This window comes from Chionomys nivalis, chromosome 3 (genome assembly GCF_950005125.1).
Source record: "Chionomys nivalis chromosome 3, mChiNiv1.1, whole genome shotgun sequence".
Lineage (NCBI taxonomy): Eukaryota > Metazoa > Chordata > Mammalia > Rodentia > Cricetidae > Chionomys > Chionomys nivalis.
Genome location: NC_080088.1, coordinates 79,381,026 through 79,396,360, shown reverse-complemented (window position 1 = coordinate 79,396,360; position 15,335 = coordinate 79,381,026). Strand labels below are relative to the sequence as shown.

The 15,335-nt window shown below is 44.3% G+C and overlaps 1 protein-coding gene across 1 annotated transcript in view; it reads right to left on the bottom strand.

Moving 5' to 3' along the window:
* Positions 1–3,199: 3,199 nt before the first annotated feature.
* Fbn3 (fibrillin 3) overlaps positions 3,200–15,335 on the bottom strand; it is a 68,172-nt gene continuing 56,036 nt past the window's right edge. The window contains 7 exon segments of the mRNA XM_057764684.1: positions 3,200–3,523; positions 5,574–5,724; positions 8,159–8,393; positions 10,063–10,182; positions 10,278–10,406; positions 13,962–14,078; positions 14,683–14,805. Coding sequence (XP_057620667.1) covers positions 3,200–3,523; positions 5,574–5,724; positions 8,159–8,393; positions 10,063–10,182; positions 10,278–10,406; positions 13,962–14,078; positions 14,683–14,805 — 1,199 coding nt within the window.

Sequence of the window (15,335 nt, the reverse complement as noted above, 5' to 3'; positions counted from 1 at the left end):
ACAGCTGCCTGATCATGACCATGTTGCTTAACTTTTCTGAGCATCAGTTGTTCTGCCTAACAAATGGGGACTCTGTGAATACTTGTCTATTCTTCAGAGTTTCAAGACAAACAGCAAACAAATGAGTACCTGGAAATCCATCAGGGCCCAGAAAGGCTGCCACTGTCAGCCTAGTTTGGGCTTTGTGTGAATGGAGGTTTCTCTGTCTCTGCCCCCCCATCCCACAACTGTTTTTAAATAATCACTCAAAGGCTTAATTAATATTAATTATAGTATTTGGCTTTTAGCTTAGGCTTATTACTAACTAGCTCTTCCAGTCAAATTAAACATTTTTATTAATCTATGTATTGCCACATAGCTGTGGCATTACTGGTCTACTGGCATCTTGTTTCTTGGGTAGCTGGCTCACATTTCTCTTGAATTTGCCCCTCTTTCTCTCTATCTTTCCATTTGGTTTCCCTGCCTTGCTTTGTTCTGCCTGGCCATAGGACAAGTTAGTTTTTTATTATCAAACAATGAGAGCAACATGTATTCACAGCATATGGAGGATCATCCTACAGCATTTCCACTTTTATGTCTAATCAAAAAGAAAAGTTTCACATCATTTTGAGTGAGGTAACCCAGACCCAGAAAGACAATTATCATATGTACTCACTCATAAGTGGTTTTTAAACATAAATCAAAGAAAACCAACCCACATATCATAATCCCAGAGAACCTAGACAACAATGAGGGCCCTAAGAGAGACATACATAGATCTAATCTATGTGGGAAGTCGAAAAAGACAAGATCTCCTGAGTAAATTGGGAGCATGGGGACCTTGGGAGAGTGTTGACAGGGAGGGGAGAGGCAAGAAGGGGGAGTAGAGAAAAATGTAGAGCTCAATAAAAATCAATAAAAAAGATTTTTACCAAAAAAGGGAAGTTTTAACTTTAATATAGTAAAAACAGTGTTTAAAATACACACACACACACACACACACACACACACACACACACGTATGTATGTATATAGACCTGGGAAAAAAAAGAGTCATTCAGTCATAGATTAAAAATATAGTTTAAAAATAATAAAGTGAAACTCTCAAAAAGAAAATAAATCAATACAAAGAAAATAAGCCACATAAAGATGGAAAATACAGAGAGTATGGATACTATGTGTTATGTTTAAGCTGCTTAACTGCTGAGAAAGGAACAAAAGCTACTAAGAGATATTTGATTATAAATGCTACTGGATTAAACCAACCTATATATTTAAAAAATGTCTCGACTTCAAACAAGTCAAAAGATATGCTGCTTTGGAAAAGAGGTTATGCTTTTGTTTCCACAGGAAATGAGAGGCTCTGGATTCGTTCTGGGTTAAGTGATTGAGGAAGAGTCCCCTAAAACTCCTGACTACAGACACAGGAAAATAAACCTAAAGTAACTATAGGACACTGATGTATATTTTACCTGCCCAAACAAAAAACAAAAAACTACCTTTGGCCGGGCGGTGGTGGCACACGCCTTTAATCCCAGCACTTGGGAGGCAGAGGCAGGCAGATCTCTGTGAGTTTGAGACCAGCCTGGTCTACAAGAGCTAGTTCCAGGACAGGCTCCAAAGCTACAGAGAAACCCTGTCTCGAAAAAGATGAAAAAAAAAAAAAAACTACCTTTGGCTGGCTTTGTACAATACACAGTTTATATTTGTATTAATACAGATGTGTATGTTGTACAATACACAGTTTATATTTGTATTAATACAGATTGTATGTTGCCTTTAAAAGTTTATATATTTTTATAGTAAAGGGACCAGACACCAATGAAAATGATGGCCCAGGTGATCCAACATTCAGAACAGCTTCCTGGCTGCTGAGATGGGTCAGCCTCACAGAATACTCCAGCCAAGACTTAATAATTATCCTGATTTTCTCAGGGTCCTTCAAAGATGATCAGTGCCCACCAATCAGCAGGAAGTACTCTAGACAACTACGCATAAATTCCCAAAATATTGTTATGAATGTTTGCTTTCATTAAGGGGGTTGATTACAAATTGTTATTGATCATAGTCAATCTCTTTCTAAAAGAAGAAAGGATGCTAAGATATAGAAATGACAGGATAAAAGGGTAGATTATTGAATCTACTTTTAACCACAAAACAACTACTAGTTGTAAATATTTTATATTGTTATGGATTTTTGCATATTGATACAAATTCAAGGTTATTTTTGTTATATTGGATATATGTTTCTACTCTTGTTAAGATATTTGTCTACTGATGCAAATTTAAAGTTATTTTTATTAGAACCTACTGTAGCTACGTTTCTACTCTTGTTTTAGGTATTGCACCTAGATAGCTTGTTTCTAGTCCTTGAAAGTTATTATTACAAACCATTTAGGGTGATATAAAAATTCTGGTTAGTAGTTAGTCACCTATTACAATCAAACTTGTAATCATGTTAGGTATGTTTTTAGGATCAAACTGAGATATATTTTAGATACACATTTGGTCTTTAAGCACTTCAGAGATCTACAGAATATGACATATAAGATGTTTTAATAACATAAAATTCTTTTTTATGACAGTGAGACAAGTCTGCTTCTGGCAGCACCAACTTGGGTCCTCCAGCTTCCCCAAGTGTGTGTGTGTGTGTGGCTTTTGTAAGAGGAGATAGCATCTACTTATTTGAGAACACCATAGGCAGATTTAACCCTCAAGGACTTTATTGTTTTCTCCAGTTTCAAAGAAAAGTATCTTTAGAACCCTGCATCTGACTCCGGGGAATGAATCTACTGGTCAAGATGTGGCAGGTAAGACTTTCCATTTTGATTCTCTGAGGGATGAACCCCCACACCCACCCTAGACACTTATTCCCATGTCCCACCAACACCCTTGGCAAATCATAGCGTAGTCTGGAAATTTTAGCTTGAGGAAGACAAGGAGTGGTGAACACCAGGGGTCCCTCCTTCTGACCTTGGCTGTGGGGTAGAGGGATGAATGGTGAGATTTTTAGCTGAGTCCAGGAGAGGTTGAGGTGTTGGGGGATCCCCCAGGTTTGCAAAGACTGGGTTCATCTGAGGTCAGAGTGTAATGTTTCCCTTTTCCTGAGTTTTGAGGTTCAACTTGGTTAGCCATTGCCTCCGAGATCAGTTCTAGCCAGTTGCAAAATATCCACTTTCAGATGTCACGGGATGTCACGATGCACTGAAGATTCTTTCTGCTAGAGCAGCTGTAGTTGGACTGTTAGCCGCAAGGCTTGGTTTGCCGGCCCTGGTTGGCCCTGAGCTCCTGCTATACTCACCACCTCCAGCTGGTATTTCCCCGGTCTTGGTCTCCCACGGCCAACCTGCAGGGAGCTGAAGCCAGCCAGGTGACTCATTCGGAAGAAACCTTGGCTGTTGCCTCTGGTAATAACATAACGGATCTGGCCTACCAGACTCTCAAGAGCTGGTCGAAATTCTAAGATGTGCTTGACTTGGCCCTGGCTTGAGATGTTCAGGCTCAAGGTCAAGGGGACTTCCGCATCAATGGTAGCCAGGTTAACCTAGGGGGAGGGACCAAGTGAACTGTCAGAGAGTGTGTAAACAAGGATGCAAGTAGGTAGGGGACTAAGCTCTCATGCATGCTTGGTTCCTGGTTTCTTCATCTAGCAATCTATGAACAAGGCCAAGATCAGCTAAGGCCCTAACAGAAAAGGCCAAATCTGGTTCTTTGACGGAAAACAAAAAAGCAAAAAACAAAACAAACAAACAAAAAACCAGGAGGAGAAAGATTCAGGAGATGGCTCAGGTGGTAAAGTGCTTGCTGTCAAGCATGAAGATCTGAGTTCAGATCTCCAGCACCCATGTAGAAAGCTGGGTGTGGTGGCGCATGCCCACAGTCACACTGCTTGGTGGGGAGAGGAGGATCCCAGGGGCTTGCTGACCAGTGGTATAATCAAACGGTGAGCTCCAGGTTTAGTGAGAGAGAATCTGTCCCTCCCAAAATAAGTGGAGCTGGGGCCACAAGATGGCTCAGCAGGTAAAGGAGCTTGCTGTCAAACCTTAGGACCTAAGTTTGATTCCCTAGACCCACATGGTCTACCAATTGTTCACTGATTTCCATATCCCTGTCTTATACATGAATGGACACACACACAATCACTACCACATCTAAGTAAATACTTTTAAATTAAAAAAAAAAGGTGGGGAAAAATTCTACAACAGTGATGACCTCTTATCTCCAGATGTGGCATTCTTGAGCACATGTGTTCATTGTGTCCCCCCACCCCATGTATGAGAGAGATACACATACACATACAGATACCGACAGATATACACACACCAAAAACAAAACAAATAAGAAAAGCAACAGTTAGGGGAATCAAAGATTTGCCTTGAAAACGCAGCAAACAGGTCAGGCAGGCAACATGCAGTTCCAGAGCCCTAAGGGGGTTCAGAGGCAGCCTATGGGACTGGTGGACTGATGTTATAACTAAGGGCTTTTTTTTTTTTTTTTGGCAAGAAAAACCTACATCTCCAAAAAGATGCCAGAATCTACGGAGATACAAACAGAATATCCAGCTAGGACAGAAAGAGAGCAGGGAGAGGCCTCAGAAGAGCCTTCCGCTGGCTTCCATTGTACTTCCTGTATCTGGCTCTCTCTGAGAGGACCTTGTGTACAGATGACAAGCCCTTCTTTATTTGAGCTCTTCAGAAGTGCCTTCATGGTCCTGGCAGCAAGACAGTACCCTCAATAAGTCAATGAACCTCAATGGCAGGCCACCCCAGGCTGAGTGATGTATCTGATTCCACAAATCTCTAAATCATGCTATGTCCATCCCAGGAACCTCAGCAACCATTCTACTCTCTTTGAAAACCAAGGGCAGGCAGTGCAGCAATAAATAGCAGTAAATGTGGGATAGTTTCTACATGAAAAGTTTTTTCTTAAACAAAGGAAATACCAACTGAAGAAAACAGAAGATAAAGTAACCCATAATCCATTCATATTAGTTAACTATACATTGAAAGTCTCTCAGCCCTAACATGCTCATCCCACTCTGGCTTTATTTCTTTCTGTTACATGGCTCATTTTTCATATGCTATAAAGCTTGCTATATTTTACTTAATGATTTCTTTTCCCTCCATCAGAGTATAATGAGGGCAGGGACTTTTTTTTCTCTCCCCATTTGGTTATTACAGATTGCTTAGGATCTGTCTAGAAGGAGCCTTAACTGTCACAGGAATGAGGTAAAGTGACCAAGGGATATGCTCCCCAGAAAAGGCGTGGGCTGAGAATGTATAGAGGATCAAGTCAGGCACCATTATATGAGGGAGAAACTGAGACACATAGTCTAATGGTTGCCTGATTTTCTCTTCCCCCTTTTGAGACAGAGTCTCATGTAGCCTAGGCTAGTCTTAACCATACTAAAGAGCTGAGGATGTCTATTTTTATGCAGTGCTGGGGTTTGAATCCAGGACCTCATTCATGCTAGGCAAATAATTTATCAGCTAATCTACATTCCTAGAGCTAATGTTCTCTCTTGAGGGATCACAGTCTCCTTCAGACACCCGCAGACTCCTTAACTGACCCTCCCAGTGTGGCCCCCATGGCACCTGATGATCTCCATGGGTGCTGCGCCTTGGTCGGTCCTGAGGGGAGAGACCATTGATCTTGCATTCATAGCAGGCTTCAGGTGAGAGTGACTCTTCCTCATCTGGGGTGGCCTGAGATCCAGAGCTGAACCCAGGGCTGGAGATGCAGTGTCTGAGCCAGATAGATGGTATGGGGGAAGCTTTTAGAAACAGGCTGGTAGCATCTCCCTCACCATCTCCCATCATACCTCATTCTGAGCTGTGGGCACAGGCACCATCATGCAAATATGCATGTGTGTGTGTTGGCATGGTTGTGTATGTGTATGCGTGCACACCTACAGGAGGGATGTGTGTGTCCCTTGGTTTACCTGGGCATTGGTATGAACACAAGAATGGGATGGTAAACATGCAATAGAATAGAAGGATGTATCTCTGTATATCCAGAAACATGTATATTTGGGAGCCTACATGTATATATGGAAGATAGTGTGTACATACACCTGTGCCCACTGGCATGCATGAATCTATATGAGTGTGCTTATTATGTGAGTATAGTAACCCTTGTGCACAAGCACAGTCAACACTGTATCCACAGGTTCTGCATCCTCATATTCAACTGGTTATCAAAGGACAGAAGATGTTTACTGTGTTGTGATCTTTCGTGTAGTTAAACCTGTCTTAGTTAACTCCCTACTGACCATTTAGACATCTTTTCTTTGTTAATATCCCCTTAATAAAACAGAGTAACAGTTACATATACAGATACATATATTGTATCATGTGATATAAATTATGTAGAGATGATTATTTATTTTCAAGATAGGGTCTCATGTTACCCAGGCTAACCTCAAATTTGCTGTATAGCAGAGAATGACCTAAATTCCTGGTCCTCTTGCTTGTACTTTCCAAGTGCTGGAATTACAGAAATGTACTACCATGACTGGTGTACACAATGCTGAGATAAAACCCAGGACTTTGGATGTATGAGGCAAGTATTCCACCCACCAAGTGACATCCCCAGCCTGATGAGGAGTTACTTTTATTGGTTAATAAAGAAACTGCCTTGGCCCATTTGAGAGGTCAGCCCTTAGGTGGGTGGAGTAGACAGAACAGAATGCTGGGAGGAAGTGAGGCAGACGCCATGCCTCTCCTCTCCAAGGCAGATGCGATGAAGCTCTGACCCAAGATGGATGTAGGCTCGAACCTTGTGGTGCTACACACATTAATAGATATGGGTTAATCAAGATGTGAGGGTTAGCCAGTAAGAGGCTAGAGCTAATGGGCCAAGCAGTGTTTAAATGAATACAATTTGTGTGTTGTTATTTTGGGGCATAAGCTAGCCAGGCAGCCAGGAGCTGGGTGGCAGGAACGCAGCCTGCAGCTCCCTCTACACCAGCCTGTGATGATTTAGAGTATATGGAGGAGTGTGTGTAGATCCTGTGCAAGTGCCATGTCATTTTATACAAGGGACTAGAATAGCTTTACATTTGGGTATCCATGAGATAGGGGTGATGTTATTGCACAGCAGTTTTTTGGTGTAGATGAATCATTCTGTCCTTGAGGAAGGGTCCATGAGGCACAGGAGATGAACAATTCATACGTTTCAAGAGGTACCTAAAATTTACTGGATGCACAAGACCCCCCACTCCCATCACTGTTATATAAGCATCAAGGAAAGCTGAGGAGACTCCATTTTGTTAAGGTGCCTGCAAATCTTGCAATGAGTTCCAAGATTTCAGATTCCCTGAGTCATTACCCATGTAAGTTGGGCCTGTTTTCTCATTCTCCCTCTTTTCCTCCCTTCTTTCTTTCCTTCCTTTCTTTCAAGATTTATTTATTTATGTATTTTATGTATATGGGTGTTTTGTCTGCATATATGTCTGAACACTAGAAGAGGGAATCAGATCCCATAGGACTACAGTTATAGATGGTTGTGAGCCACCATGTGCATGCTGGGAATTAAACTCAGGACCCCTGTAAGAGCAGCCAGACACTTAACTGCTGAGCCATCCCACCAGTCTATGGGCTTTCATTGATGTATCTGCCTTTGGGTCATCTATGTTTCTGTAGATAACTTCTTATCCATACTCCTCCAAGTATCCCATTGGTGAGTAGTAAACTCAGGAACTCACCAAGTTGGAATTTAATGCTATCATTACTTTGATCTGTTGATGGTTCCATATGTGGGGTGAGTAGATGTTTGTTCATGTCTCCCAGGAATTGTATCACATATGAGGGGTACAAGAATCAATCTTCCATGAATATGGAGGGAGGATTTTATTTCAGTGTGTGAGGGTTCATATGTGTTTCTTCATGTGTACTAACTTGGATCATGGATAGCCTATAACTATCTCTAGGTAGTGAGCAAATACAAGCTTGAACAAAAAATGGACTAATGACACAGACAAGTACTCATGTATACTGGCATTTATACTGGCTGGCTGTGCTTAGGCTTGGGCTTCTCTGTGTATGCATGTAGGCACCTACATGCACAGGCAGATGAAGCTTTGTTAACGGATTCTGTGGGTATAAGAACCCAATGTTCATGATCAGGGTATGAAAAATGTGACCACTACACTCTTGCCCATCTCTTTTGAACCTCTTACCCTTGTCCAGCCCGGAAGTAACCTTGGGGACAACCACACAAGAAGCCACCAGGTGTGTTGGCACAACCATAGCTGCAGGGGCTGCCTTGCTCTGCACACTCATCCACATCCTGGCAACCTCCAAGGTCCTGGTTGAAACTGAAACCAGAGGGGCAGACACAGTAGAAACTGCCAAGAGTATTGTAGCAAGAGGCACTGCCACAAGCCGTGGGTGACAGGGCACACTCATCTTCATCTGTAGGCAGAGAGAAAAGGAGGGACAGAATGGAAGAAACCTTGTATACCCGGAACCTTTCACTTGAATACACACCACTCTATTCTGTACCTATGGCAGACATTACTAATCAATTACAGTACTCTTTACGGTGTAAAGCCTCTAGTAGACTCATTAGGAACTCTGACTTTACAGTACTCTTTACTGTGTAAAGCCTCTAGTAGACTCATTAGGAACTCTCAAACTATATTTGCCATGGATGGAGCTAGAAAACATCATATTGAGTGAGGTAACCCAGACCCACAAAGATAATTATCATATGTACTCACTTATAAGTGGTTTTTAAATATAAAGCAAAGAAAACCAGCCTACAAATCACAATCATAGACAACAATGAGGACCCTAAGAGAGACATATATAGATCTAATTTACATGGGAAGTAGAAAACGACAAGATCTCCTGAGTAAATTGGGAGCATGGCGACCAAGGGAGAGGGTAGAAGGGGAGGGGAAAAAGGGAGGGGAGCAGAGAAAAATTGTATAGCTTAATGAAACCAATAAAAAAAGGACAAAACCCCCCAGAACTATATTTGCCTTTCTCCACCCACTGTCTATTATACTCTTGACTTCTACAGCATTTCTCAAAGTCTCCCCTGTATCCCAAGTGGTTGGTTATTCTAGAACAAGCTTTCTCATGTGGGGCCAGGTCATTCTGTGGTAGGAGTAAGTACTGTGAGAAATTGAGCAGTATCCTTAGGCTCTGTCTATGATACTAGGAGCCTCTCATCCCCTACTTTCTGTATTCGCAATAAACAATACTAATCAACCACAGTATCCTTTACTGTGCAAAGCCTCCAGTAAGCTTGCCAGAAGCCCTCAGACTGTTTTCCTCTATCCCCTGTCTATTATTCTCCCTCACAACTCCCATCCTTTGCTGCAAATCTTGTGAGAGCTGTGAAAGTAAGAGCTGAGGAGATGTCACAGGTCTCGGGAGAGCAAGTGGACTCCACAAAGGTAGAGGATAAAAGCTACATACACATATATGCCTGTAACACAACTAATGAAAAGAGAGGTCATGGATTTGGGAGAGAACGAAAGGAGGGGTATATGGAAGGGTTTAGAGGGAGGAAAAAAGACAAAAAGACTAAGGGAGAAATGTTGAAAGTGATAGAGATGAGGCTGTTGAAAGAAGAGCCTGGGGCAGCAAAAAAGGGGGAAAGTTGTGATACAGAAGGCACGCTCACTAACTCAAGAGCTTCTGAAATTTATGAGGCAAAGATGCAAAGATAACAGCATGTGTGTCTTGGGGTGCATTTCTGTACTCAGGGCAGACATGACTAATCGACCACATCATGCTTCTTCCCATTGCCAAATCTTTCTGTTCTGCCTGTGGCAGACATTGCTAATCAATCACAGCATTCTTTCTGTTGCACAGTTGGTAGACATTGTTAACCAACCCCAGTCTTTTGATGCTGCACTTTCTCCAGGTAGTCAAGCCACCACTCTCTAACAAATGGATTTGAGCCCTATGCCATGTTTGGTCAGCAGTCCAATGACAACTTTTTAGGCTGGTCCATTTAATTTATAGATGGACTAGCTTGTCATAACAGCTGCAGGGGAAATGGTTCCTGCTGTCTGCTCTGGAAAGATCCTGGATCATGCTTGCTTTCCTCCCAGCCATTGTCACTCACCCACACACTGGGCCCACTGGGAATGCTGGGTGAAGCCTTGGGGACAGTTGCAACGGTAGCCCCCCAGCTCGTTTTGGCAGCCAAACTGGCAGTGATGGGGTCTGTCACATTCATTTATATCTGAGACACAGAGAAAGAGAGAAAGAAAGAGAGAAGATTGGTGGGTGGTTTGGGGGTCATCCTCCAGACTGAGAACCACTCACACTCTACTTCACCTTCACAGCTGTGGCCAGAGCTGTCCAGCATGAAGCCTCTATTACACTCACAGAGGAAGCTGCCTGGGGTGTTCTGGCAGTGTCCATGGGTGCCACAGAGGCCAGGTTGGGCCAAGCACTCATCATCATCTATAGAGGACAGAGAATGGGCAGAGTTGCTTTGTGGTTAGGGGGTGGACATGAAGGGCTGCCATGCTAGTGTTGACACTGCACAGCGTGGCTTCAGAGGAGTCACCCCCTCTCTGTGCAAAACGAATAGCTCCTAGCTCACAGAATCACAGCCAGTGTTAGTGGGTACTCAATGCAAAGTGTATTGCTTGAAATTCAAGGTTGTGCATCCTGGGGTTGCTGACTCCTCTAGTCTCCATTATAACAGAGAAAGTAGCTACTTGTTTGCATTTTTGCATGAGAATTCAGTGGACTTCACCAAGCTGGAGTTTAAGAAGTTCCAGCCGAGAGTCAGAACTTCTACCTGGGCTGAGGGTGTGGCTTTAAGTGTTTCATGGCAGGACTTCTTAAGAGCTGCAGGGTTTTGCAGCTAAAGCTGAGTCAGGAAGCCTCTCTCTCTTTTTTTTTTTTTTTTTTTTTTTTTTGGTTTTTTTTGAGACAGGGTTTCTCTGTGGTTTTGGAGCCTGTCCTGGAACTAGCTCTTGTAGACCAGGCTGGTCTCGAGCTCACAGAGATCCGCCTGTCTCTGCCTCCCGAGTGCTGGGATTAAAGGCGTGCGCCACCACCGCCCGGCAGGAAGCCTCTCTTAGATGAGAGCACTTGCTTGCCTCTAGCAAGCAGAGCAGACCTGAGAAATTGCTGCTACCAAGAAAACATGCTTTACTCTATTCTTTCCCAAGCTTTCTCAGGCTTTCTGTAGATTCAGTTATCCATGTTGGGCACCATTTGTAGTGAGCTGCAGGCAGGCCTGCTTTTAGTCCTGCCTGACTCCCGCACGGTTAGCTTTACACCAGAAATAACAACACACAAATTGTATTCTTTTAAACACTGCCTGGCCCATTATATCTAGCCTCTTCTTGGCTAACTCTCATATCTTGACTAACCCATTTCTAATAATCTGTATAGCACCACAAGGTCTCCTGACATCCCCAATACTGTTTTTAAAGAGTCAACAAACCCATATGCAGTCAGAAGTGCTTGCACAGGCCCATAATCTCAGTTACTTAGGATCCGGAGGCAGAAGGATCACAAGTTCAAGGTCAGCTAGGTTAATTTTGAGAGACTCTGTCTCAAAACAAAAAGTAAAATGAAGGGCTGGGCAGCTAGCTCAGGCATTAAGTGTTTTCTGTGCACACACGAGGACCTGAGTTCCGTCTTCAGAACCAGATGTGGGGTATGTCATCACCCACAGAGACTGGTGGTCCCTGGAGGCTGGGCAGCCAGTTCACCCTAATTCCAGATCCTAATGACAGACACTGTCTCAAAGGTAGGGGTGGAGCTGGAGAAATGGCCCAGTGGTCAAGAGTCATTTTGTCTGTTTTTACAGAGGACCCTGGTTCAATTTCCCAAGTCCACGTGGTGGATAACAACAGTCTATAACTCCAGTCCCAGGGAATCTCCATCTATGGCCCCTGCAAGTGCTACATGTATGTGATACACATACATACATACAGGCAAAATACCCATACTCATGAAATAAAAATAAGTAAGACCTCAGGCCAGGCAATTGTGACAGACACCTTTAATCCCAGAACATGGGAGGCAGAAGCAGGCAGATCTTTGTGAGTTTGAGGTCAGCCTGGTCTTCAGGGTGAGGGTCAGGGCTACACAGAGAAACCCTGTCTTGGGAAAAAGAAAGAAGAAAAAAAGTAAAGTCTCAAACAAAACAAAACCAACCGCCCAAAAAGGTCTGTGTGTGTGTGTGTGTGTGTGCGCGCGCGCGCACACGCTGAAAAGATGGCTCCGTAAGTAAAACACTATTAGGGAAGAGAAGAAAAAGTTGGTAGTAGTGTCCAGCCAGCCTAGGCTGTTTGGTGAACTACAGGTCAGCAAGACACTGTTTATCTTTAAAAAAAAAAAAAAAAAAAAAAAAGAGGGGCACAGGTAAGATGGCTAAGCTGGTAAAGGTGCTTCCTGCCAAGCCCGAGTGGCTGAGTTCCTGGAGCCCATGGTGGAAGGAAGGAACTAATGTCTGAAAGTTGTCCTTTGACCTCCACACACGCCATGGACACACAAACACACACCTGCATGCAAAATACATGTTAAAAGGAAATTAAGAATAGTTAAAAATAAATGTTAAAAAGAAAATGAGAGATGGTGGGGAGGAGGCAGAAATCTTTAATAAATAAATAAATAAAGAAAGAAAGAAAGAAAAAAAGAAAAATAAGAAAATGAGAAAAAGAAGAGACGCCAGCAGACAAGAATCTTGCTCTGTCTCTTGTCTATCTGTCTATCTGTCTATCTGTCTGAACACCCCAACTCCTGGCCATGTGAGGCTGCAAAAAGGTGTCTGGCTGCAAGCTAGGGATGGAATAGCTCTCACTGGGAGCCAACTGTGCTGGTGCCTGGACCTTGGGCTTCTCCTCTCTACAACTGTGCAACACGAAATCTCTAGTGTCCGTTTGGAATTTTTGTTTTTCCATTTGTGTGTGTTGTGGATGCATGCATGTGTGTTTACATGTGTGTGCGCGCGCACGCACACACACATGTTCACTGAGAGCTTCCCGATATGGTTAGTCTTACTAGCCAGCTACTCTGAGGATTTCATGTCTTCACCTTTCTAGTCTTTCTAGTCTGGAATAACAGGCAGCCGCCGTGCTTACTGGCATTTACGTAGATTTTGGGCATCAGAATTCCAGTTCTCGTGTTCTTGTGTTTTCACAGCAAGCTCTTTACCTAGCCCCAGTGCATTTATTATTTTTTAAAAAATTGGAGTGTGTGTGTGTGTGTGTGTGTGTGTCTGCTTCTGTGTGTGAGGTTGGCATCAGGTGTCTTGCTCAATCATTCCACTTTTTTGTTGAGAGTTTCTCACTGAACTTGGAACTTATTGATTTGACTGGACTGACTGGCCAGCAAGGTCCTGGGATCCTACTTTCTGTACCTACCCAGAAGTGCCTGGCTTTTAAAGCAAGTGATGGGGATCTGAACTCAGGCCCTCATAGCTTGAGCAGCAGGCACTTTTTACAGACTAACACGTCAGTTCCAGGCCCATTTGTTCATCAATCTTATAGTCTATGAACATCTTTACCACAGCTGGTGCTAGCAGGAGGGTTGGGGGGTGGGGGGCTGAGTACTCACTCTCTTTGCCTAGGCTGGCACTAGAGGGCGCTCTAGTTCCCTCAGAACTAGAAGACACAAGAGGCCATAGCTCTGTGGCTTTGACTTCTGAACTACTTTCTCCAGAGTGGTTGTGTAAACTCCTGGAGTTTGGAGAACACCTTGGGAAAGCTCAGTAGGAGAGACCCAGCAGGGATGGATCACGGGCAAGGGGAGAAGTCCTGGGCCTAGACCAGAGGGATTTCTGAGGGTAGGCCTCCCATTTCCCTAGGGCAATGAAGAAGGTTCTAGATGCCATCAAGATGCAAGTATCCAGGGACTGCATTCTAATCACCCCCATGTCCTCCATGCCTGGCATATGAGGGGCGTTTGACATTGTTTTGCATCACACACATGTGAAGGCTAGGGTTGTGAGGGTTGTGTTGGGGAGCGGGGTAGGAAGCAGACAACACAACTCACCAAAGCAAGCCTGGTGGTGCTGCGTGAAGCCAGGAGGACAGCGGCAGGCGAAGGCGCCTATGGTGTTGACACAGATGAACTGGCAGTTGTGTTGCCTGGAGGTGCACTCGTCCAGGTCTGCAGCAAAGGGGGTCCAAAGGGTTCAGAGGGCAGGGATCAAGGGGTGCTCAAGGGTGGAGCTTAGCTGAAGGTCTTGAAGGCTAAGGAGACAGTACTCAGAGGAGTTTAGGGAGAGTGCTGAGGAGACAGGCTTGAGGGTGTGCAGACATGGGGTGGGTTTAGAGGGTGGTTTGAGAGGAAGTTTCAGAGGCTGGGTCTGAGGGTACAGGATTCAAGGGTCAGCTTGAGGAGGGGGTTCAAGGCTGGGATCATAAGGGACTAGCTAAGTGGGTAGGGCTCAGAGGGGTTTGAGGACGGTAACTCAATGGTGGGTTGAGTGTACGTATAGAGTGGGGAGGAGGCTTGAGGGGCTGTTCAGGGGGTAGGTTTGAGAGGTGATGGCTCAAGGACAGGGGTTCAGGGGATAATTATGAGTGGGTCTTATGGGTTCAGGCTTAGGTGTGGGGCCTGGGATCACTCTTGCCGCTCCAAGCAGGGTGCTGTTGTCACTGGAGGGGTGGTAAGAGAGATACCCTGGCTGCGGTAGGATCAACTCTATACAACTGAGAGCGCCTTGAGACCAATAGAGGACGGGGAGGATTGGGGGAGGGAAGGACATCACCTTTGCAGCTCCTGAGATCTTCCTCCAACAGGTAGCCACGGGGACAGGCGCACAGAAAGGAGCCCTCTGTGTTTTTGCAGAGGAAGGCACATGGCTTTGGGTCACGGCTGCACTCGTCCACATCTAGGTGGGATGGCAGGGCATGAGGAGATCTCATAGATGTGTCTAGGGGTTGATGGGGCCTCACAGGCTGGGGCCCTGCTCATATTCTGCTTATCGGAAATTGTGGAACCACCTAAGTTATTTAATTTTTATTATTAAATGTTATTTCTTTTGTTTATTTTCATGAGACAAGGGCTCACTGGGTAGCCCAGGCTCACCTGAAACTCACAGACATTCACCTGCCTCTGCCTCCTTAGTGCTGGGATTAAAGGTACAGGACACCATGCCTGTCCCTAAAATTTGAATGACATTTACTTACTATATGTGTATATGAGGAGGGCACACACATTTGGTGCATGTAGAGGCCAGAGGACAACTCGCAGGAGTTGGCTCTCGCCTCTATTATTTGGGTCCCAGGTTTTGAACTCAGGTCGGCAGGTTTGGTGGCAAGCATCTTTACCCACTAAGGCATCTCAATGGCCCTATTTTCTTTTTTTCTGCAGTGCTGGGGATCATACCCAGGTATTTATGTTTGCACATGACAGGAAAGA